At 46.3% G+C, this 21,794-nt stretch overlaps 1 protein-coding gene across 1 annotated transcript; it reads right to left on the bottom strand.

Moving 5' to 3' along the window:
* Positions 1 to 1,353: 1,353 nt before the first annotated feature.
* Positions 1,354 to 15,819, bottom strand: LOC138666631 (uncharacterized). Its single transcript, XM_069754826.1, has 6 exons — positions 15,550 to 15,819; positions 2,394 to 2,465; positions 2,183 to 2,266; positions 1,886 to 2,096; positions 1,648 to 1,804; positions 1,354 to 1,396 (listed from the first exon to the last, which is right to left on the bottom strand). The coding sequence occupies exons 1-6, from the start codon at positions 15,817 to 15,819 to the stop codon at positions 1,354 to 1,356; spliced, it is 837 nt and encodes a 278-aa protein (XP_069610927.1).
* Between the last annotated feature and the right edge of the window lie 5,975 nt (positions 15,820 to 21,794).

Here is a 21,794-nt window from a genome sequence, read left to right as displayed (position 1 = left end):
AGTTTTGGGCACCGGTGCTCAGGAAGGATATAATGGAACTAGAGAGAGTACAAAGGAGGGCAACAAAATTAATAAAGGGGATGGGAGAACTACAATACCCAGATAGATTAGCGAAATTAGGATTATTTAGTCTAGAAAAAGACGACTGAGGGGCGATCTAATAACCATGTATAAGTATATAAGGGGACAATACAAATATCTCGCTGAGGATCTGTTTATACCAAGGAAGGTGACGGGCAGAAGGGGGCATTCTTTGCGTCTGGAGGAGAGAAGGTTTTTCCACCAACATAGAAGAGGATTCTTTACTGTTAGGGCAGTGAGAATCTGGAATTGCTTGCCTGAGGAGGTGGTGATGGCGAACTCAGTCGAGGGGTTCAAGAGAGGCCTGGATGTCTTCCTGGAGCAGAACAATATTGTATCATACAATTATTAGGTTCTGTAGAAGGACGTAGATCTGGGTATTTATTATGATGGAATATAGGCTGAACTGGATGGACAAATGTCTTTTTTCGGCCTTACTAACTATGTTACTATGTAAAAGAGAAAGACAATAAAAAAAATTTTAAACCAAAAAAAAGTTTATTTTTTGAATTTTACAGGTTCTCATAATTTTGGGTGGAGATAGTAGCGGAGGGGCTGACAGGTTGGACCACGTCGAGAGTGTGAGACAGGACATCACGGACATCACGGGGAGGAACAGAAGTAGAATGGGTGGTGAAAACATGAGTTGGGGCAGAGAGTTGAGGTGCAGATGTGGTGTGTGTGAGGTAGGAAGGTGTTGGTGGGATCGGGAACGGAGAAGTTAAAGGGGAAGAATGGAAAGGGGAAGGTAAAAACTGGGAAAGACTAAGGGGGGAAGGAACGAATGACAAAGGAGTAGAATGGACGGGAGGAAGACGGACAGGAGGAGGACGGACGGGAGGATAGACGGTGGCTTGAGAGGGGAAAGGTGTTGAAACATGAAGGGTAGGTGTAGGGGCTTGGGACATCGCCTGCGCTAGAGCAGTGTGGCAGCCTTGCATCACATGCATCTGCAGGTCAGGAGTTAGATTTTCCATGTGCCTGAGGACCGACTGAAAAAAACAGTGTCTTGGTGACTGGTTTGCATCTGATTGCATCCTATCGAGACGACTGCTGAGTTCAAGTATGCTTTTGTTAAGCATATTGTACCCAGCAGACGTTTGCTCACTCAAAAGCTTGATGGCACTGTGGAAGGATGCATTCAGCTGCAAAAAGTCAGGCGCATAGCTCCTTTCCTGACTTCTCTGGCGCTGCCTACCTGACCACAAAGGTAGTCTAGATGTTGCGGCAGAGGGGTGTGGTAACGGGAACTCTAACTCATCACCTGCAGCTTCAAGTGAAGTCCGCCCTGCTGCTCCAGCGCTGGTGGATGAGGCTGAGGGATCAAACGAAAGGGAAGGTGCAGAAACAGAGGGGTCGACGTGGTCCCCGGTGGCGGACTCTTGAGGGATCGCTCCAGAGGGGTGCAACTCTGATGCAGGCTCCCGAGTGCTGCAGAAAGTGCTGTTAAAGAAGAAGAAAAAAAAAAATTTGTATCTTGATATTACAATTGCCCTTGCTGCCAAAAAAATTGAAGGTTACACATTTTTACGGTTTGGCTGAAAATATGTGGTGTTGAATATTTACCTTCTGCTCAGCAGCGTCGACCGGAGGAACGACAGGGCTCTGGCATGTTTGTATCTGCTCCTTTGTCCTCTAGATCCACTCGGGGCCTGTATCTCCTTATTGAATTCCCTCTTGAAGCGATCCCTGAGTGACCGCCACCGCACGATAATCCTGTTACCTGGAAAGAGAAAGCAAAAATTGGTTACTTTACAACACATTAAATCATGCTAACATAAGGTAATGAAGTGTGAATACTTACGCGCTAGATCCTGGGCCCCAGCATCGAGTTCCTCCCAGTTATCCAGAACAGCACTGCACACTTCCTCCCATAGCCGTCGGGTGATTAACTGGTCAGCATGGCGGCGGTCCGACATGTTCCACAGCGGCTCCCGAATTTGTACCGCTTGGATGAGGGTGTCCACATCTATGCCCTCCTCTTCGTCATCCTGTTCGGGAGCACGCTGTGAAGCCTAACAAAAAGATAAGAATAAAAAGGGAAAGATTATACCACATGAATTTTACAGTGTACTAAACACCGAACTAAAAAGGAACTTACTCTTCGGCGACCGCCGCGATTAGCATTCCGACGACTATGGGAGGTGCTTTGAGGAACTCTAGGGCGAGCCCCGGATTGTGAAGACTAATAAAAATAAATAAATAAATTAAAAATGTGCTTGGATAGAGGCATATGTATTGTGTGTGCTGTTCTGAATGTTTGTGTTGGGTGTAGTGTGTTGTATGTGAGGATTGGTCTGTGCAAAACTTACACTATGCGCTCCCGCTCCTTGAATTTCTCCACCCTGTCCGTCTCCTTCTGTAAGCCCCTCTGCTGCATCTTCCTGTGAATACAGAATAAACACATAAAGGGTTAAAATACAATTACCATAGTTGTACCCCAAAAAAAAAATTTATTAAGAAAAAAAAAATAAACACCTCAGTTTGCTGATGATGTGCTGGGGGGCTCTCAGAAGAAGACATGGTATTGCCAAAAACTTGGGTTGATCGGTCCCTTGCGTCCCTCTTGGTCCCTAGAGTCTGTAAGTATAAAGAGAGTTCTAAGCTACTATACAAAAGGATAGATGCAGCTTTAGGGACTTTACACTTACATATTTTTCCAAAACTTGGGCTTGCTTCAATCTTGGGTTGGTTGGTCGGTCCCTTTGCATCCCTATTGGTCCCTAGAATCTGTAAGTATAAAGAGAGTTCTAAGCTACTATACAAAAGGATAGATGGATAGATGCAGCTGGGACTTTACATCTTTTTCCAAAACTTGGGGAGCCTGCCTGTGTACATCTTGGGTCAGTACCTAGCTTGGTTCCTGTAACATCTTCCAATTTGAAAACCGTTTTAATTTGAATGATTGTGAATAAGTATGCCAACTTACTTTTTGATTTCCCCCACCACAAAAGAAAAAAAATTATTAACCGTCAAACTTGATATGCTTGATGCACAAGCTGCCAAACCCTCTACCTCCTGTTTCCCCACAAAAAAAAACCAAAAAAATCCCTTTAAAGTAACACCAAAAACTACTTAGAATTTGATATGCGCCATGCGCATGCTGGTAAACCCACCTAAACACCTAAACAAAGTTTAACCTTATAAAAAATGTTCCTCATTCGAAAATACCAATTCCCAAAATTGTTAATTATGATTACCCTACAGTTTGTATTTTCTAAAACCAGATAACATTTTCTGTAGCAAAGATTTGCATTGCGCATTTGTGTATATATAACCTTTACTGCATGTATACCCAATTGTACATTTATCTGTAAATGAGACTACTGACAGTTTTGAGAAATTTTTATTACTATATTTTTTAAAATTACCTTTTTTGGGGGGTACAGTAGGAGCTACATTGCTTTATTTGAAATACAAGTACATTATGAAAAACAACAAAAATGCAGAACACATCACACAACATTTATACACACACAAAACACATGTTACAGCACAGCTATTCAAAATACCAGCATAGTATGAAAAAAATATAAACGGGGCAGGCAGGTACACGCACGCACGCGCGCACGCACGCACACACAACTCATACTGGATGGCAGTACTCACATGGCTTTCTCAAGCAGGGTCTGTCTGGCTGGAAGGACTTCTATGGCTGGCAGGGCCTCTCTGGCAGGACCTCTATGGCTGGCAGGGCCTCTCTGGCAGGGCCTCTCTGGCTGGCTGGCAGGGCCTCTCTGGCAGGGCCTCTCTGGCTGGCTGGCAGGGCCTCTCTGGCAGGGTCTTGCTGGCAGGGACTCTCTGGCTGGCAGGGCCTCTCTGGTTGGCTGGCAGGGCCTCTCTGGCTGGCTGGCAGGGCCTCTCTGGCAGGGTCTCTCTGGCTGGCAGGGTCTCTCTGGCTGGCAGGGTCTCTCTTGCTGACTGGCACATTTGGGAATGACCTGTCCTCTTTATATAGTTTTGGGGTTGTCTGGGCAAAGTATCCACTTTTTGGAGCATGCTCAATTAAAAAAGCGGATTGGGGCAACGGATCCGCCAAAAAGCGGATCGCGACGGATCCGTCGCCCATAGGCACCCATTCTAAAAAGTGGCGGACGCGACGGATCCGCCGCGGTCCGCCTTTTTGGCGGTGACAAAAAACGTTACAAAGTCCGTCAATGTCTAGACAACGTCCGCCAAAGCTCGACGGATCCGTCGCATGGCGGATGGAACGGACGACCATCTGCCACAATCCGTCGCTAATGCAAGTCAATGGGAAAATAGCGGATCCGCCCCCAAAAAAATGGCGTATCCGCTATTTGAGGAAAATGGCGGTTTTTGACTGACGCCGAAAGACTGAAGTGTGAAAGAGGCCTACGGAGGAATTGAGGTAGACAGAAATAAAGTGCATGTAAACGAATAGCAGAGGCCTCACCCACAAGATGGAGGAATTAAAATTAACTTTGTTGGAACATAATTCTGATATTGTGAGAGACAAGGATGAATGATAGCTATGATAGGGATGTTAAAGGGTTTTTCCCACGAACAAAGTACATTTTAATCAAATATTGAAATATTAATAAGTTCCACAATTGTATGTGTAAAAAAAAAAAAAAAGTTCCTGTGTTGGGATAATCTTAAAAAATGTGCTCCTGCTGTATACTGTGTAATGGCGGTATCTGACTGTGCAGTAACATGGGCTGATCATATCACATCTCCTGGGCAGAGGAGAAAACAAAAGAGGGTATGCATTATGTCTAAAGGTACCTTCACACATAACGATATTGTTAACGATATCGTTGCTATTTGTGACGTAGCAACGATATCGTTAATGAAATCGTTATGTGTGACAGCGACCAACGATCAGGCCCCTGCTGGGAGATCGTTGGTCGCTGAATAAAGTCCAGAACTTTATTTCGTCACTGGACTCCCTGGAGACATCGCTGGATCGGCGTGTGTGACACCGATCCAGCGATGTCTTCACTGGTAACCAGGGTAAACATCGGGTAACTAAGCGCAGGGCCGCGCTTAGTAACCCGATGTTTACCCTGGTTACCATGCTAAAAGTAAAAAAAAACAAACACTAGATACTTACCTACAGCTGTCTGTCCTCCAGCGCTGCGCTCTGCACTCCTCCTGTACTGGCTGTGAGCCGGAAAGCAGAGCGGTGACGTCAGTAAGTATCTAGTGTTTGTTTTTTTTTACTTTTAGCATGGTAACCAGGGTAAACATCGGGTTACTAAGCGCGGCCCTGCGCTTAGTTACCCGATGTTTACCCTGGTTACCGGCATCGTTGGTCGCTGGAGAGCGGTCTGTGTGACAGCTCTCCAGCGACCAAACAGCGACGCTGCAGCGATCCGGATTGTTGTCGGTATCGCTGCAGCGTCGCTTAATGTGAAGGGGCCTTAAATAGAACTGTAAGGGGCGCAATAAATAATAAAAAGTAAGTGTTTGAAGAACTAAAGCAGGAAGGTAGTAAAGAGGCATAAAAAATATGGAAAAAGTGTGCAAAAAAAAAAAAACAACCAGGGCCGCAAAGATTGAGACAGAGAAGACTCCTTGCCAAAGAAAGTAAAAATAATTTAAAAATATTCTTCAGCTACACAAACAGTAAGGAACTCAATTAATAGTGTGGGCCTCCTCCAAAAATATCTGGGTGAAATACACCAAGGTTACTTAATGGTAGCCGTTTTTTCCGAAACCCATGACAGCACACCTGAGAGAGGGGATCCGCCCAGTCAGGACAGGAACCCTACTGAAAATAAAAGGGTTGTACCTCTCCCTCCCTCTTCAGTTGGATTACGGAGTATGAGAGGCCCCCTTGGTTAGTACACATGGCAAGGCAAAACCATCACCACATTATATCAACTAAAAACACCCCAAACTATAGTGCACACCGAAGGGGTGATAAGGGGGGGAATAAATGGGTGCTGTCATGGGTTCCGGAAAAAACGGCTACCGGTAAGTAACCTTCGTATTTTCCCTTCCCCCATGATAGCACACCTGAGAGACTTTTGTAGAATGAAACACCTATGGAGGGACCACCGCTTTCAGCACCCTTCTACCAAATGTTAGGTCAGTAGAGGAGGATAGATCTAGCCGGTAGTGTTTGAAAAAGGTTGAGGGTGAGGGCCAGGTAGCAGCCTTACAAATTTGACCAATTGATACCTCAGCCTTCTCTGCCCAGGAGATAGCCACGGCTTTGGTGGAGTGAGCCTTGATGCCTTAAGGAACCAGAGTGCCACTCGCAGAGTAGGATAAACTAATGGCCTCCCTGATCCATTTGGCAATGGTACTTTTAGCTACCCCGCACCCTTTTCTGCTACCCTGGAAGACTACAAATAGGGTCTGATCTTTCCTCCATTGACTGGTCATGGACATGTATTGTAGCATGGACCTCCTCACGTCTAACGTATGGAACTTTTGCTTCCCTACATTCCTAGGATTATTGCAGAATGATAGTAAGGAGATCTCCTGACTCCTATGGAACTTAAGGACTACATTAGGGAGATAGGCTGGATCTGGTCTTAGAACTATTCTGTCTTCGAAAATCTGAGTATATGGAGGGCATATAGACAGGACCTGTAAATCACTCACCCTATGGGCCAATGTTAAGGCTACCAGTAACACTGTTTTAAGTGTGAGTAACTTTGGTGACAATTCCTGTAATGTCTCAAAGGGGGTCTCTGGTTAAAGCCTCCAAGACTAGATTCCAGTCCCACAGAGAGATCTTCGAGATAATGACCAGCCTAGACCTACTACAAGACTTTATGAACTGTGACACCCACCTATTGGATGCTAGGTTTCAGTTATATAGGCCCCAAGGCTGAAACTTGATACTTAAAGGTGCTAGTTGCTAACCCGAGTTGCAACCCTGCCTGCAGAAATTCTAGGATTGTCCCACCGGATCTACATCCCCCAACGGCTCCCCCAGGAAGTCTAAGAACTTCTTCCATGTTCTGCCGTAGATTCTGGATGTGATAGTTTTCTACTCTTCAACAGGGTGGAGACTAACCCTGGTGAGAATCTTTGGTGACTCAGTAGTGCCCTCTCAAATTCCAGGCTGCCAGATGGAAGCCCTTCACTTGATAGTGGCCCACTGGTCCCTGGGTAAGCAGGTCCGGAATCTTTGGCAGAATCTATTGATCTGTATTTGACATCTGCCTTAGAAGGGAGAACCATGGCCTCTTTGGCCAAAACAGAGCTATGAGAATTACTCTCGCTTGATCCTCTCTGATCTTCTGGACTACTGTCGGAATCATTACCATCGGGGGGAACACGTAGGCCAGGCATAACTTCCAGGGTATTTGTAGGGCATCTACTGCAGAAGGATGTTCCCTTGGATTTAGGGAGCAGAACTTCCAGACTTTTTATTGTTGTTTGAGGTGGCAAACAGGTCTATCTCTGGTTTGCCCCAAGATTGCACTATTTGTTGGAAAATGTGGGTGTTTAAGGACCATTCCCCCTGTCTTAAGTCCCTGCGACTCAGGAAGTCTGCTTGTATATTTTCGACGCCCCTTATGTGTAGTGCCATGAGAGATGACAGGTGTTGTTCTGCTAACTGGAATAGTAGATCTGATACCTCCATGAGGCCCCAGGAACTCGTTCCCCTGGTGGTCGATATAAGCCACCGCTGCTTGATTGTCCATCATGACTCTAGTATGGAGCCCTGAAGCAAGAAGAGAAAATGTCTCAAGGCCTTTTCCACTGCCCACAGTTCTTTCACGTTCGAACCGTGATTCCTTTCTAGCGGGGATCAGGTACCTTGTACTGAGTGGGATCTCAGGTGTCCTCCCCAACCTATACCACTTGCATTGGTTGTGATAATGTCCTCGACTGGTTTTTGCCACAGGACCCCCAATGTCAGATGCTCCTTCACAGTCCACCAGATTAGGGAATCTTTTACGCCCTAAGAATGATATAGTTTTCCTTCTAAATGTCCTTTCAATAATTTCTGCGCTGACAGAACTTCCCACTGCAGCTATCTTAGGCTAGGTTCCCATTGCGTTAATGGGACCGCGCTAACGGACAGCGTTGCATGGCGAAATTAACGCCGTGCAATGCGTCCGTTAGCGCGCCCATTAACAGCAATGGGGACGCTCATCACTAGCGCGTGCCATTTTCGGCACGCGCTAGTGATGTGCCAGTGTTTTGTGGCGCGCTGCGGACGCTGCTTGCAGCGTCCAAGGCGCGCCCGCGGTCCATTCCCCGCTCTCGCAGATTGGAGATCTGCGAGAGCAGGGACGTTTAACGCGACCCCTTTATATCACATTGCGTTAGCGCAATCCGCTAGGCGCTAAACAGATTGCACTAACGCAATCTGAACCTAGCCTTAGGTGAAACTGTGCCCACCCTACAGCCGGTATTCATGATGTTAATGAGCCTAGTAGGGATATTGCATAGTGTCATTGCTGGCGGTTGTATTGCTGTATGAGCCAGGTTCCTTATCTTGATTACCTTGTTCTCTGGCAGAAGGCAGAGCTGTTGCTTGGAGTCCAGTATTAAAACTAGGAAGGATTGGCCAGACATAAGGGAAGAGGGTGGTGAATCCCCTCAACGCTCGGTTGTGGGGGCTGGAGAGAGAGCCTGATCCCCCTCGCCGCCTGATGACACCTGGCTGACTGGGCGCTGGGCAGCGGCGCTTGGGCGGGAGAGAATACCTGCATCTCCGAGATCACAGCCGGCAGTGACGGGGAGCAGAAGACGACGCTGCGACCGCGGGAGGGATCTGCGGTGAGAATCCTTACCGCCGCGCTGGTCCTGCGATCACCTGGAACGGGACCCCTCCCTTCTGCACTGCGGCTCGCAGTCCCCCGGAGAGACCGCCAACACTCACTGCGCGGCGGGGTTCCCGGACCGCGGCACCCGCTCGGGAGCCTTGTGAAGGAGGACGCTGTGGCCAGGCATACAGAGCAGCTGACGCCAGGGGACCACAGACAGAGGCAGAAGACCCGGAGGTGAGCCGCTCTACTGCAGAGCTCAGCACAGCCTGCAGGCGCTCGGCCACTGTGCCGAGACACAGATCTGCAGCGACCGCTTCGGACCTCTGAAGCTGGAGCACCGCTTCTGACCCTGCAGCGACGTGTGACCCCAGCCGGGGTCGCTGCTTCCTACCGCCGACGCTAAAGGCTGGACCCTGATAGCCCCGGTGCCCTTCTTGCATAGGGGGGTGCAAGGTAAGTCCGGCAACGGGAATCCCTCTCAGGCATCAACGCTGCTCACGCAGTCACTATATTGGCGCTATACTCGAGAATAGACTACTTTTTTGTCTCACATAGGTTACTTGACTTACAGATAGAGGCAGACGTGGGGTCGATACTGTGGTCGGACCATGCACCTATTTACTTATCACTTTCACTTCATACCGCCTTGAGATCAGGATTCTCTTGGCGTTTGAATGAAAATCTGCTCCTGGATCCAATATGTAAGTCCAAGATTGAACAGACAATCGCGGGTTTCGTGGCCGACCATGAGGGGGACACCACGTCTCCCACTGTGAGATGGGAGGCTTTGAAATGCGTAGAGAGAGGTGTTCTCATTTCCCATGGTGCCCGGCTGAAAAAAGAGAGAGCGGCGGAAATAATTAACCTAACAGATCAAATCCATCAATTAGAAAATCAACATAAACAAGATCTCGAAGCCAGTACATTTGCCCCGCTTACTTCAGTCAGGCAGAAATTATTGACTATCATAGATCAAAAATCCAAGTGCCTTAGGGAGAGACTCAGAAGCCGCTTTTACCAACTCGGCAATAAAAGTGGTAAACTTTTAGCCAGAGCTCTTAACAAACGCAATCCTAATACCTACATCCCCTTTATCAAAAACAAAGAAGGAAAAAAAGTGTTCAACACTAGAGACATCCTTTCCAACTTTAGCAGATATTACAAAGCTCTGTACAATATAGCAGGACACTATAAAGATGCACCCCCACAATCTCTCCATAACAAAATTAAATCATACCTACAGGAACACAAATTGCCCAAATTGCCTGAGGGTGACCTAACTGATCTCGAAAGGGAATTTTCTACGGAAGAGGTTTCTGAAACCATTGGCGCCCTAAAACAAGGGAAAAGTCCAGGCCCTGATGGGTTCTCAGCAGGCTTCTATAAATTATTTAACCCATCGCTTTGCCCATTGTTCTTGGAGGCATGTAATTTTGTCTCTCTTGGAGGTTCCTTCCCTACACAGTCACTCGCCGCCCACATCACGGTGCTTCCCAAACCTAGTAAAGACCTTTCTACGTGTAACAATTATCGGCCGATTTCTTTGATACACGTAGATAACAAAATTTACGCTAAAATGTTAGCAAATAGATTATGCCCCCTCTTACCTAAACTAATAAATCAGGACCAGGTAGGATTCGTCCCAGGACGGGAGGCAAGGGACAACACAATCAGAACTCTCTCTCTGCTTGACAGGGCGGGTAGGGAGGGGGACCCCCTGTGTATCATGTCAATTGACGCTGAAAAAGCTTTTGACCGGGTTCATTGGGAATTCATTTTTCAAACTCTAGAGGAAATTGGCTTAAAGGAAAATATGATGCGCAGGATTTCTGCTCTATATACCTCTCCTAGTGCCCAGGTCAAGGTCAACGGCGCACTTTCAAATGTGTTCCCGGTCAGAAATGGTACAAGGCAGGGGTGCCCACTCTCTCCCCTCTTATACAGGTCCTTCTCAAAAAATTAGCATATAGTGTTAAATTTCATTATTTACCATAATGTAATGATTACAATTAAACTTTCATATATTATAGATTCATTATCCACCAACTGAAATTTGTCAGGTCTTTTATTGTTTTAATACTGATGATTTTGGCATACAACTCCTGATAACCCAAAAAACCTGTCTCAATAAATTAGCATATCAAGAAAAGGTTCTCTAAACGACCTATTACCCTAATCTTCTGAATCAACTAATTAACTCTAAACACATGCAAAAGATACCTGAGGCTTTTATAAACTCCCTGCCTGGTTCATTACTCAGAAAAAAAATTGATGTGAGTATGGTCCTGAGCAGATCAATGCATAGTGATGTTTGGTCTGTATCCCTATCCGTACCTTCAAGTAAATGGCGTACCGAGCGAATGCCTTCCTCATGGGGAATAGAAGTGTATAAATCCCTCACATCGAGGGTCACCAAAAGGGCGTCCACAGGGATGGTGTTGGTCTCACTGATGAGATTTAAGAAGGAACCGGTATCTAGTTGAAATGATTTGGACTTCTGTATGAGTGGGGTAAGTATACGTGCAATGTACCTAGCCATGGGAGATAGTATAGAATCCGTGGAGGCCACTATGGGTCTCCCCGGTGGGTTTTCCAGGTTTTTGTGAACCTTCGGCAAAGTGTAGAAGACAGGTATTATAGGATTAGGGTTTAAGAGAAAACTACATGTCTTTTGGTCCAAGACGCCCAGGTCAGTGTACTTAAGAAGTATGGCCTCGATTTTACAACGAATGTCAGGCGAAGGGTCCCTGTCCAGTAACTGGTAGACCAAGTTATCGCTCAGTTGGCGTGTTATCTCAACTAAGTATTTAGACTTGTCCATGATGACAAGTGCCCCACCCTTATCAGCTGGTTTTATAATAATGGACCTATCTTCCTGAAGATTTCTGAGAGAATGTCTCTCCTCGGTGGTTAGGTTCGGGGGGGTAGAATAGGTGTCCCCTCTCAATGTCCTCTTTGAGTTATATGAAAGAATCTTTGATGAACCCAATAAAGGTTTCAACTGCATGGGAGCACTGTGGGGGTCTAAAGTGGCTTTTGTTTCGTAAGCCCAAGCTGGATGAAGATAGTAGTTTGGGATTATCACTCGTAGAAACAATGTCTATGGTAGGAGGAATAGCAGAAAAATGAGCTTTCAATCTAATTAACCGGAAGAATCTTTGAAGATCCATGTCTAAGTCGAAGGTGCGGCATCGATAGGATGGACAAAATGAGAGACCTTTCTGCAGGAGTGAATGTTCGGCCACACTTAAAGTTCGAAACGAGATATTAATGACTAAATTGTCCATACCTTCGACTGGGTGGTCCTGTAGTTGTCCTGGTTTCTCCTTATGTTTCTGTCCCCGTCTCGTCTTCTTGTGGGGTACCGGCGCTGTCCTAAAAAAGGAAGAGTGGACACAGTGGTGGAGGGCCCAGCTTCGTGGTCTGACCCCGAGGTTGAGAGATCTGAGGATGTATGTTGGTTTGGACGTGTGTTCATGCGTCGAGAGTTGTCCTGCCATCTGTATACTTTGTTGTTCTTGTAGTCCTCTGCGTCCCTTACAAACTTGTTGCGTTTCCTGGCTTCGATGTCCCTTTTGTGTCTGGTGATCCGATCCTGTATTTCTGTTCTGAGGGTGGATAGTTCTTCCGGTGTACCTGTCGTAGATAACTGTGATTCAGTAGCCTTGATTTTCTCAACATTATCAGTAATAGCCCGTTGGAGGAACTCCACCGTTAAGGTGATGAGATCTAATGAACACTTATTTAGGATGTGCTCAAATCTAGTGCAGAAATCGGGAGAATCCTTAAATAGTGTAGGGCGCAGAGGAACCCGTAATCCCCTTGGGATTCTTTGTACTCTTAAATACTCTGACAGGGTGGCACAATGGAGTTCGAGGTTAGTTTGAGATCTGAGTTCACGCTCTAGATCACGCCCCCGTATTTCACGTGGCGGGATTGACAGGAATTCACTGGATAGTTGTGATCGAACGAGAATGTTAGCGGTTTCCTCTGCATTATAGGAAAACGTGGGAAGTGTGGACATGGCTATATAGCGTGCTGACACGTATGGGTAAAGTATACATAAACACCGTGTGCACTGCTATATTATGGTGCAGAGACTAGGTTCCCAAACCATCCAGTAAATAATACAAAAGTCTCGCACTCAACTTAAATCTTATTGATTGATGGATTTTTATTGGTAGCACTGGACCAATCAATAAGATTTAAGTTGAATGCGAGACTTTTGTATTTACTGGATGGTTTGGGAACCTAGTCTCTGCACCATAATATAGCAGTGCACACGGTGTTTGTTTATGTATTCCTCACCTACTTAGGCGTTAAAATTACCAGCCAGACATCCAAATTGTTCGAGACCAATTTTACAACAGCTCTACAAAAGGTCAACTTAGATTTAGAAAAATGGCATAGGCTTTAGTTGTCTTGGCTAGGTAGGATTAATGCAGTTAAAATGGACCTCCTGCCACGCCTCTTATACTTCTTCCAAACAATACTTCTATACCTGCCAGCTTCCTTTTTTTCCCGCCTTAAACAATCACCCGGTTTATATGGTCTCACAGTCGGGAGTGCATTTCCTACGCGTCATTAAGCAGATCAAAGCTGACGGGTGGTCTAGGTCTCCCAGATCTTGCGATCTATAGTTACGCATCAATTGGAACATGTATACTGGACCTCTACCATAACAAAAATAGTAAGAAATGGGTAAAGCTAGAGAATGATCTGAATGGTTGTGACTCTCAGGTTCTCTGGTCCGGGGGTAGGGGGACGGGGTCAGGCGCCTACTTGCCCTTCCTTACACGAAACATATTGCTTCTCATTAAAAATAGAAACTCAGATCTTAAGATAACAACTCTCCCAGGCCCTTTGATCCCAATCTATGACAACCCTGCCTTCCCTGCGGGGATAAATAGAGAGATGTACTTAAACAAGAGAAAAGATTCCAAACCCATTCTTCATGATTATCTAAAAGAGACCGGGATGAAATCCCTTCAGAATTATTTCCGGAGGAGGAAGCACCCTCTACCGATTGGTTTTTCTACGAACAACTTAAAAGCTTTATTTACGCGATCTCTAAACAAACCAATATTGGCAGACCGCTAACTCCTTTTGAGACGCTTTGCACATCAACAAACCCTCCGGATCATACTGTCTCGCTGTTATATAAAATCTTCCAGGGGGGAAGGGCTCCACTGCAGGGTTCACCAGTATTCTTCTCGAAATGGGAGGGCGAACTGGGAAGGCCATTACTGCCTGAGGATAGAGAGAAAATTCTTCTCTTCATGTTTAGATCGTCACTATGTGCGGTGTCGCAGGAGAGGAGCTACAAGATCTTGACAAGATGGTACAGATGTCCCTCTATGGTGCATGCGGTGTTCCCCACGACTCCTGACACTTGTTGGAGATGCTCTTATATCCACATTTGGTGGGACTGCCCCCCCATAAAAGCCTTATGGTTGGCCGTCTTTGAGCTCCATAGCAAGATGTCTATCACACAGATCCAACCCTCTTCAAGCCTAGCATTACTATCCCTATGTGATTTGTCGATTTCTCAATATAAGAAGGGCATCCTCAGACACTTTCTTACCGCGGTTAGGAACCTGATCCCACGCTTTTGGAAACAAGAAAAATTTCCCTCACGTGTGGAGTTTGTGGCAGAACTCAATGATATCTATAGAATGGAGCAATTATTAAATCAATCCCCAGGCAATGTAGATAAAACCTATACTACATGGGCCCCCTGGATAGCTTTCAGGGAAACCCCTGACCTGGATCTCTGGATTTCTGGAGCCTGATGCAATGCATGGCTTGCTCTCGTTTATTACTAGATCATTCTTCGGCTCGCGCCCTGGCCGCTGGGATGGGATGGTGGCCATACTTCTCTCCAGCCTACCCCATTACCCTACCCAATCCTCTCCTCTTCTTTCTACCCCCCTTCCACTTTATCTTAATCTTTTTGTTTGTCTTCCTTCCCTCCTTTAGTTTGAATAAACATTGTGATTACTGAATAATCATAATGAGAATTATATTGGTTATTAACCACTCCAGTTGTTCTTTATTGTTAATATTTTATAATACCAATCAGTAGTATTATTTATCAGAATGTTAAAGTGCAAGATGCATGGTGTTGTTGTAACGCATTTCTTGATTAACATGTAATTCTACCTGGTATCCTGTTGATCTACTTGATTGTACCGTTCACTTTTATTCTTTTTGCTTCACTCAATAAACATGATTTATACAAAAAAACTAGGAAGGATTGCACTTTTTCTGGCGCTAATCTTGACTTAGGGGTATTTATTATCCAGCCTAAGGGTACCGTCACACAGTGAAATTTTGATCGCTACAACGGTACGATCCGTGACGCTCCAGCGTCGTAACAATATCGCTCCAGCGTCGTAGACTGCTGTCACACTTTGCAATGTACGACGCTGGAGCGATAATTTCATGACGTATGTGCGATGTAGAAGCCGTTGGTTACTATGCGCACATCGTATACGATATATGTTACACCATGCGATCATGCCGCCACAGCGGGACACTAGACGACGAAAGAAAGTTTCAAACGATCTGCTACGACGTACGATTCTCAGCGGGGTCCCTGATCGCAGGAGCGTGTCAGACATTGCGATATCGCTCGAACGTCACAGATATATCGCTCGAACGTCACGAATCGTGCCGTCGTAGCGATCAAAATTTCACTGTGTGACGGTACCCTAACTCTATTAGAAAACAGGAACACTATTAGAGTTGACCTCACTTCTCATACTTGGTAGGTGCAGTGGGTCTCCGACCTCCCCACCACAAGGAAGTCGTCCAGGTATGGGACAATCACTATGTCCCGGGATCGAAGGTATGACATTACTTCAACCATTACTTTTGTGAAGACCCTGGGAGCTTTAGACAGGCCGAAAGGAAGGGCTGTATACTGGTAATGTTTGACCTGACCTTGGACATAGAGCGCTACGCTCAGGTACTTCTGATACTCCCAATGTATTGGGATAAGGTAATAGGCATCTTTTAAGTCTATCACTGCCATGATTCAGTGTTGGAGCAAGATTTTTGTGGTCGTGTTGATAGACTCCATCTTCTTCAGGTTGACTATGGTTCTCCAGGAACCATCCGTTTTTTTGTATCAAAAAGAGGGAGGAATAAAATCCCTTTCCTTGCTCCTGAATCGGGACTTCCTGTAGAACATTTTTCTGAACAAGTCCCAAGACCTCTGTCTCCAGAGTCGATTGTTCCTGCTGGGACTTTCTTCGGGGTGTCATTATAAAATTTTGCCTGGGTGGACGGATGAATTTTATCTTTAAACCGTTTTTGATTATATTTAATACCCACGTACTGGGGGAGATGTTTACCCAGGCAGGGAGGAAGAGAGAGCCTTCCCCCTACTTCTGATCTGATGTCATTGGGGGGATTTTTTTGATGACGTAGAGGGCCCTTTGAACATGTAGCCCGACCCTCTTTTTTTTCTTTAAAGTCCCAATTTCTCCTATCTCCTGGGACGGCAACCTCTGTTAAATCTTCTCCTCCGAAAGGAAGGCCTTTTGGGTTCTCTAGAAAAACTGGGAAAACTTTTCCTTTTTGACCCCCTGCTTGTTCCAAAAGTTCTTCAAAATTCCTTCAAAAGGAATTGACCGTCACACGAGATGGAGCACAGTCTGTTTGGACGGTAAATCCCCCGGACATCCTTTGAGCCACAGGGCTCTTCTTGCCGCATTGGACAAGCCCGCTGCTCTGGCTGTTAATCTTGCAGAATCCGCTGAGGAATCTGCTAATAAAGCTGCTGCTCCATGCCCTAAGGTCATATTTGCTAGGATGTCGTCTCTTGACACTTTATCCCTCAGCTGATCCTCTATCTGCTGTAGCCAGATCACGAGAGCACGGGCAGTAAATGTCCCAGCTATTGCTGGTTTTAATCCCCCTGCCGATGCTTCCCAGATGTGTCTTAAAAAGCCATTTGCCTTTTTATCAAGCAGGTCCTTTAGTACGCCTGAGTCCTCTAATGGTAGAGATGATTTTTTTAAAGATCTAGCCACCGCACCATGAATTTTAGGGATTTTTTCCCAATTTCGGAGTCTTTCTCCTCAACAGGGTACCTCCTCTTTGATGAAGAAGGTAAAGTACCTAACCTCACAGGATTTTTCCACTCTTTATCAATGCCTTTACTTTCGCATTGACAGGGAATGTGCATTTTCTTTTTACCTCCAGACCTCCGAACATAACGTCTTCTAATGAACTAGGTGTTTTTCCTCCTTAAAGGGAACCTGTCACCTCCAAAATTGAGGGTGAGCTAAGCCCACCGGCATCAGGGGCTTATCTACAGCATTCAGGAATGCTGTAAATAAGCCCCCGATGTAACCTAAAAGATGAGAAAAAGAGGTTATATTATAATCACGTGGGTGGTCCGATCCGATGGGCATCGCGGACCGGTCCGGGGCCTCCCATCTTCATAGGATGACGTCCTCTTCTGGTCTTCACCCTGCGGCGGCGGCGCAAGCGTACTTTGTCTGCCCTGTTGAGGACAGAGCAAAGTACTGCAGTGCACAGGTGCCGGGAAAAGCCAGAGAGGCCCGGCGCCTGCGCACTGCAGTACTTTGCTCTGCCCTCAACAGGGAAGACAAAGTACGACTGCGCCGGAGCCGCAGCGTGAAGACCAGAAGAGGACGCCATCTAATGAAGATAGGAGGCGCCGGACCGCGACACCCATCGGACCGGGACCGCCCCTGGGTGAGTGTAATCTAACCTCTTTTTCTCATCTTTTAGGATACATCGGGGCTTATCTACAGCATTCTGGAATGCTGTAGATAAGCCCCTGATGCTGGTGGGCTTACCTCACCCTCGATTTTGGGGGTGACAGGTTCCCTTTAAGGGCCATTGCAGCCCTGACTGCTTTGACCAGTCTCTCTACATCATCAGTTGGGAAACATGGCCGGCCCCCTATATCACTGTCTGAGGAGGATTCTGGACTGGGGAGAGGAGGAGGAGGCAGAGGGAGACTGGGATCTATCCCGGCCTTCCTGCCCTAGAGAGGCCTCCAAATCCGTAGGCACCTTGCATCTTCTTTTTCCAGGTTTTTAAGGGCTATTTATAAGGAGTCTTTTCCTCCTGTATTATGGCCCTAAGGCTAGTGGCGAAATTAAGGGTCTCTTCCAGTATGGCCTTATTGAATCAGTCAGCACAGAGATCTTTCTGCCAATGAACTGCCAGTGGGTTTTTGCACAGGGCACATTCGCTATTCTTTATTTTAGCGCTAGATTTCCTTGACCCCTAGTGATCAAGCAGAAAAAAATTGACCCCGATACCATAAGGGTGACATTCACGTAGATCACTCACCACCGCTGTCAGTCAAGGGTACCGGTTTCGGAGGCTAGTCAGATGCACGTACAACATCCCTTCTGGACGTCGAGGAGTCTTGCCGGACAGGACGACTGCCGCTCCTACTTCTCAAGCGGCTACTTTTCCTGGAATGCTGGTGGCTCGGCAAGGCATCTGGCGAGAGCTCCTGCTGCTGCTGCTTTAACGGCTGCTGCTGCTGCTGTAACGGCTGCTGCTGCTCATGCTGCCACACTTCCATGATGAAGCTCTGGGCATGAGTGCGTCTTCTGTGGTCATCCCCCCTTTATGAGTGAACCACTGCACTCCCCGCCTCCTCCGGTGCCCATCAATTGTCCCCCCCCCCCCCGCCACGCCGTCGGGATCGTTAGCCGACCGGCGTTTTTTTCATGGATGCCGCCATCTTGGATCCGGTGCCCGCCCCGACATCACACGGACACGCCCACTCCCAGCGTGCCTTGCACGTGACGTCAGCGCGTGAGACCCTGAAGCGGCCACCCCTCCTGGACGCCGGCAGAGGGGGGAGGGCGGCACGGCAGCCAAGGAAGAGCTCTGGACTCCTGATTGTGCTGCGCCCACACCCGCTCGGATGCTGAGGCCCACAGGACCCGCAGATGGCGCCTCCAACACCCGAAGAACAGCGCACAGGCCCTGCCTGTTCTTCCACGCCAGGACAGGAGTGGGTCAGTTAGGCTACTTTCACACTAGCATCGTACTTGGCCCATCGCAGTGCGTCGGGCCGACGAAGCCCCGCACAACGGGGGCAGCAGATACATTTTTCCAACGCATTCCCTGCCCCATTGTGAGTTGCGGGGAGGTGGAGGCGGAGTTCCAACCGCGCATGTGCGGTGGGAAATGGCGAACAAGACGCTCCAAAAAACATTGCAAGCAACGTTTTGTTTTCACACGGTCCGCCACAACACGACGCAACCGTCACACGACGGTTGCGACGTGTGGCAATGCGTCGCAATGCATCGCTAATGTTAGTCTATGGGGAAAAACGCATCCTGCAAACAACTTTGCAGGATGCGTTTTTTCCCCAAAACTGAGCATTGCGACGTATCCCAAACGACGCTAGTGTGAAAGTAGCCTAAACTGTGACCGCCGTCTTCAGCTCGAGGGTCCCTGTCAGGACAGGAAACCCAACTGAAGCGAGGTAGAGGTACAGCCCTTTTATTTTCAGTAGGGTTCCTGTCCTGACTGGGCAGATCTCCTCTCTCAGGTGTGCTGTCCTGGGGGAAGGGAAAAGTGTCATCGGATGAGTTAAAGGCCAATCTACTAAATGCCGCCTTCTCTACAGTATTTACACAGGAAAATCCCATAACTGGTGACATGATCAGGGATACCAGAAATGATTTAATGTCACCTGATTAACCCAGTAGAATGAACACTAAAATAGACAAATAAGCAAGTTAGGTAACATAAACCCCACAGAGTGCTGCATGAACTGAAAAGGAACCTTGCTAGTCTTGGCTTGTTAAACTGGCCAGATCATGGAGTAAAGAGCTAAATAAAATGTAGTTGAGGGATTATATTTTTCTCATCCTTGTTGCAGAGATACTAACTAGTAAAGTTTAGATTCTAATTATAGGGAAGTAGAGCAGTCCTGACAGTGAGATATAGTCTGAAATATAATCTGCAAGAGGTGCTTGTAATGTCACTGCTCTACTGGCAGTAAAGTCACACAGGAGAGATGGGCTATGTCATTATATGTCTCTCACAGGAGAAAATCTGCTCTAAGGCTACGTTCACATTAGCGTTGCGCCGCTGTTGCGTCGGCGACGCAGCGGCGACGCAGCGGCGACGCGCCCCTATGTTTAACATAGGGGACGCGTGCGTTTTTTGGGTGGCGTTTTTCGCCACGTGCGTCGTTTCCGACGCTAGCGTCGGACGCAAGAAAATGCAACAAGTTGCATTTTCTGTGCGTCCAATTTTCGTCAAAAACGACGCACGCGTCGCAAAACGCGCGCGTTTTTGCGCGCGTTTGCGCGCGTTTTAACATGCGTCACGCGTTGCGTCGCCGACGCAGGGCGGCGCAACGCTAATGTGAACGTAGCCTAAGCTTCTCTTAGAACAGGGGTGCACAACATTTCTTTATCACATCATTGGGAGACAGGTAAATATGGGTGTATGATGTCGCTAGGAGGCTGACACTAGGCACATTGCTAATTGATTTTAGGTTAAAAATAATCACACAAAAAAAAATAAAACATCCTGAGAAAGATGGCTTAGCTGTAGCAGTTTTTTAACTAGATTGCTTTGTCTGAGCACCATGTTGGAGTCTTTGATCTGCAGATTAGTCAAGCATGAAGTAAGCTGAACACTATAATGCACATTTTGGGGTTATGAAGGATGAATACAGCATCAGAACCACAGTCAGTACATGAATGCAGCGTCAAAGACACAGGCAGTACATGATACATCACCAATCTTAGTACAGCGATCAATTGTACTGCCAAATCAGTCACGTAAATATAAAAGACATACACCAAAGAAAGTTAATAGACCTTTTGTCTTGGGTATGATGCAGATCTTGTGACGTGAGATTTTGCAGTCTGCTTTTACCAGGTATCAGCCATTCCCCTAGTGACTTCAGATGGGTGCCGATAAATGAGATGCAAGCTCAGGTACCAACAAAAATTAAGAGATCCCAGAACTTAAGAATGTCTGTCCCCCTGGAGGTCCCAGGCGGGAGATATTAACGCCATATTTCCTATCATGATTTTAACTTTCTATACATATGAGACATATCATATGCAATTTTATCTATCCGGCCGATATTAATTCTAGCCTGATATGCAGACCACACAGCGAAGGAAGTGAATGTATTATGTTCAGCACTATGTCACAATTCTGAAAATATGTCTCCCATAACTATAGGACCTACACGAGTTAAGAAAAAAAAACAATATTCAAATCTGGTTATCTGACTCTGTCCTGGGTAAGTCCTTTCTCTGTGTAGTTTTTTAAGGCCAGGAAGGATTTATCACCATTCCAGCCTGTTCATTACTATGCTACATATAGCTACATCATGGGGGAAGTGGGTGGGGGTCATAGACCAAAAGGCTCAACTGGAGTATTAGATTTTTTTTCATTTACAATTTATAATGAAGCCATGCTTTTATGCTCAATATGAGGGTGACATTATGCATTCAACTCTATACAAGATGTTATATACAAATAATTTACATGGCATTTCTCAATAAACATCCTCATAACCCAGCATCAACATGGGTTTATGAAGGATCGATCCTGTCATACTATTGTGGAGATTATCCAGCTGATTCTTGAATAAAATATTTCAAAAATGTTTATTCTATATTGTAAAAATTGGCACTCAAAATAAATCCAAGCATAATGTGGTATTCTTTTAATCAAGAATCAGCTGGAGAATGTTCTATTTGTTAAGCAGCCTTTGGCCACAAGTGGCATTTCTGTGCTGAGACTCATTGAAAGCCTCAACTAAAGTGAGCTGGATTACATCTGTTTGTATCAAACTAAGCTGATCAGCTACTATCAAGAGGTGAGTTACAGACTAGACATGGATAAGGCCTTGGATGTTGTCTTTCTGGACTTTTCAAAGGCATTCAATATAATACCATTTAAATGGTTGGTACATAAAATGACAACAATGGGACCATGGTAAAATATGTGAATTGGATTACCAACTCTGGG

Source organism: Ranitomeya imitator, chromosome 2 (genome assembly GCF_032444005.1).
Source record: "Ranitomeya imitator isolate aRanImi1 chromosome 2, aRanImi1.pri, whole genome shotgun sequence".
In the NCBI taxonomy this organism is placed as follows: domain Eukaryota; kingdom Metazoa; phylum Chordata; class Amphibia; order Anura; family Dendrobatidae; genus Ranitomeya; species Ranitomeya imitator.
Note: the sequence above shows the minus strand (reverse complement) of the source record. Positions and strands in the feature narration are given on the sequence as shown.

Excerpts from the sequence above, each read along its gene's own strand:
- LOC138666631 (XM_069754826.1), bottom strand. The coding sequence starts at position 15,819 with ATGGCAGTGATAGACTTAAAAGATGCCTATTACCTTATCCCAATACAT. Across the intron at positions 2,267-2,393 it reads AAGGAGCGGGAGCGCATAGT|TCTTCACAATCCGGGGCTCG; the intron begins GTAAGTTTTGCA and ends TATTTTTATTAG. Across the intron at positions 1,805-1,885 it reads TGGGGCCCAGGATCTAGCGC|GTAACAGGATTATCGTGCGG; the intron begins GTAAGTATTCAC and ends TTCTCTTTCCAG.